Source organism: Sphaeramia orbicularis, chromosome 13 (assembly GCF_902148855.1).
Source record: "Sphaeramia orbicularis chromosome 13, fSphaOr1.1, whole genome shotgun sequence".
NCBI classification, from domain to species: domain Eukaryota; kingdom Metazoa; phylum Chordata; class Actinopteri; order Kurtiformes; family Apogonidae; genus Sphaeramia; species Sphaeramia orbicularis.
This window is the reverse complement of record NC_043969.1, coordinates 4,327,483-4,329,850: the sequence shown is the minus strand read 5'-3', so window position 1 is coordinate 4,329,850 and position 2,368 is coordinate 4,327,483. Positions and strand designations below refer to the sequence as shown.

The following is a 2,368-nucleotide window of genomic DNA, read 5'->3' as shown; positions in this document are numbered from 1 at the left end:
AGAGAGGGAGAAACAGCGATGTTAATTCCCAATAGGATGTGTTGAGATTTATGTGGGGGAAGAACAAATCTGGCTTCTCCAGAATGTAGCAACAGGTTTTGGGTTTCCGTACCCCAGATGCTATGAGAGCATCTGAAGTGAGTTAGAAACATATAGAGAGTTTAGCCGAGTGGGAGGAGGCGAGATCTGGAGATCGAAGGAGATTTGAAACATGTTTACGTGTGATCTGATATGAAACACGAAAACAGGCGCTCTCATGTAATCAAAGCTGGTTCAGATGTAGTGCATGTGTGTATACGGGACACAGTGACACAGTCTGCTCAGATGTTGATACTTGAACTCTATATTAGTCAGACCGAAGGCTTTAAATTAAGTCAGTATTCAGGCTCACAGGATACACTCACACTCTCATGGCTGAAGTCAAGATGAAGAAGGTTAAAAGCTGGGCCTGCAGGTGTTCCTGTTGGCCATATCTTCAAACCAGCAGCTTCTCTGGGTTCTTGGAGAGGGTCTGCAGCAGGCTTCTCTGAAAGTCCTCCTCAGGTATTTCAGGAACCAGGAACTCCAGCAGAAGGTCAAATATGCAGTAAAGCAAGTGTCTTTACAGGAACATAAAATTATTTAAGTCAGTCTGGGCAAGAAGGGAGTTTTCATAAAGAAAGTATCATGCAGCTGAGGTAAAGGCCTAGTCACTATAAGAAAAAATATGCTATTGAATCCTAAAAACACAAAAAGGTTCAGCTAACTGATTGCAGTCACAGTTTGGCTCTGTATCTGTAACCCCCGAAGACCTGTGTTAGCTGTTTAGTTGACTGTCAAGTGTTAAATGGAGAAAAAAATAAATAAAAAAAATCAGTTCATGCAGTATATGATTCTAGTTTAGTTTCTCTCCATCCATGTGTGCAACAAAGCATGTACACTGTATTAGAAACACCTGCTTGTAAACACAAGCCAGCATCTTCAAACTGAAAGATCAGTTTATATAATACATTAACCCATAAAGACCCAAACATCCTCCAACAATCAAAAGCATCTACTGATCTAAAATGTCTTATAACTGTTGATCCACTAATCCTATCAATGCATGTAAATAATTGGTATAAAATGCAGTTTTTCATCGCTTCAAGGTCTTCAGATATGACCCATTCGGGCGCTCAGAGGCTCCATAGTGAAGGTGGAAACACTGTCATCTTCTTCAACATTGATTCACCACTAAAACCCATGGAGTTTCATCAATGACAGTGGATGAAGACTCTTGTTTTATATTCAGTTAATTATATATTTTATTGAAAAAGTCACTTTTTCTTCAATTTTCTCTCTTTTGATATAATAACCTTTGAATTTACTGTGACCTTTCATGAACATCTAAATTAAATACAGGAAATTACATATAGGAAAATACATAATTTACAGTAAACAATGCTAAATTCAGGGATAATATTACAATAAATGGTGATAAATCACTTAAGAAAGTTTAAATAGAGAGAAAAAGTAATTTGGGAATGGCCAGAAAAGTAGCACTGGGACTTTATGAATTAAACTTATTGCTATCTCAAATCTTATTTTCTTGAAGGATTTAAGAGTCACATGTGTAATTGCTTTGGCCTGTGTACTGCAGTAAATGAGGTTTCCCTCCATTGTACAGTGTATAACCCAACAGAATATATTAACCTGTTTATGTATGGATCCTGGAGAGACTCCAGTGCAGTCTGCCAGCTGAGTTTGTATTTGACTGAGCCCAACATCTCTGAGACCAGATCTGGGAACAGAAAGACATGATTCTCTTTATAATTGCACTGACCTGTGTTGTTAAAATGTGTGTCTACTTCACACTTCATGTACTCAGCAGTGTTATCAGTGTGTGGGCTTACCTGGCAGGAGTCTCATCAGGCAGTGTAACGCTTCCTCCTTTGTTACGTCCTTCTGCTGGCTGCGTTCGCGTTGAGGGGTAGTAGGCAGCGTTCCTCCAGGCCACACAGCCTCCTGGATGACCTGCAGGTACGTCACCCAGTACCTGGTGCATGTCAAGTTGGCTACACTCACATCCAGCCATCTGCAAAATATAAAGAAGAACAAACTTTATCTAATCCTTAAAGACCCACAACTGTTTTTTGTCACAACTTCCAAATGATATTTTTTTGTCTTTCCAAAGTGATTTATCACCATTTATTATAATAGTAACCTCTGCATTTTGTGTTCTTCAGTGAAAATATTGTATTTTCCTATATTTAATTTCCTGATCATGTAGATGTTCATAAAAGCTCAGACTAAATTCAAAGGTTATTAAATCAAATAAGGGGAAAAATGAGGAAAATTACTTTTACAGCATAATCCATCATCAACTGAACATTAAAACAAGTGTCTACAA

At 38.2% G+C, this 2,368-nt stretch overlaps 1 protein-coding gene across 1 annotated transcript; it reads right to left on the bottom strand.

The window, feature by feature from the left end:
• Positions 1 to 336: 336 nt before the first annotated feature.
• Positions 337 to 1,923, bottom strand: LOC115431927 (sorting nexin-19-like). The gene is made up of 3 exons (XM_030152645.1): positions 1,872 to 1,923; positions 1,672 to 1,759; positions 337 to 599 (listed from the first exon to the last, which is right to left on the bottom strand). Exons 1-3 carry the CDS (start codon positions 1,885 to 1,887, stop codon positions 476 to 478), a joined length of 228 nt encoding a protein of 75 aa, XP_030008505.1. The 5' UTR covers positions 1,888 to 1,923; the 3' UTR covers positions 337 to 475.
• Between the last annotated feature and the right edge of the window lie 445 nt (positions 1,924 to 2,368).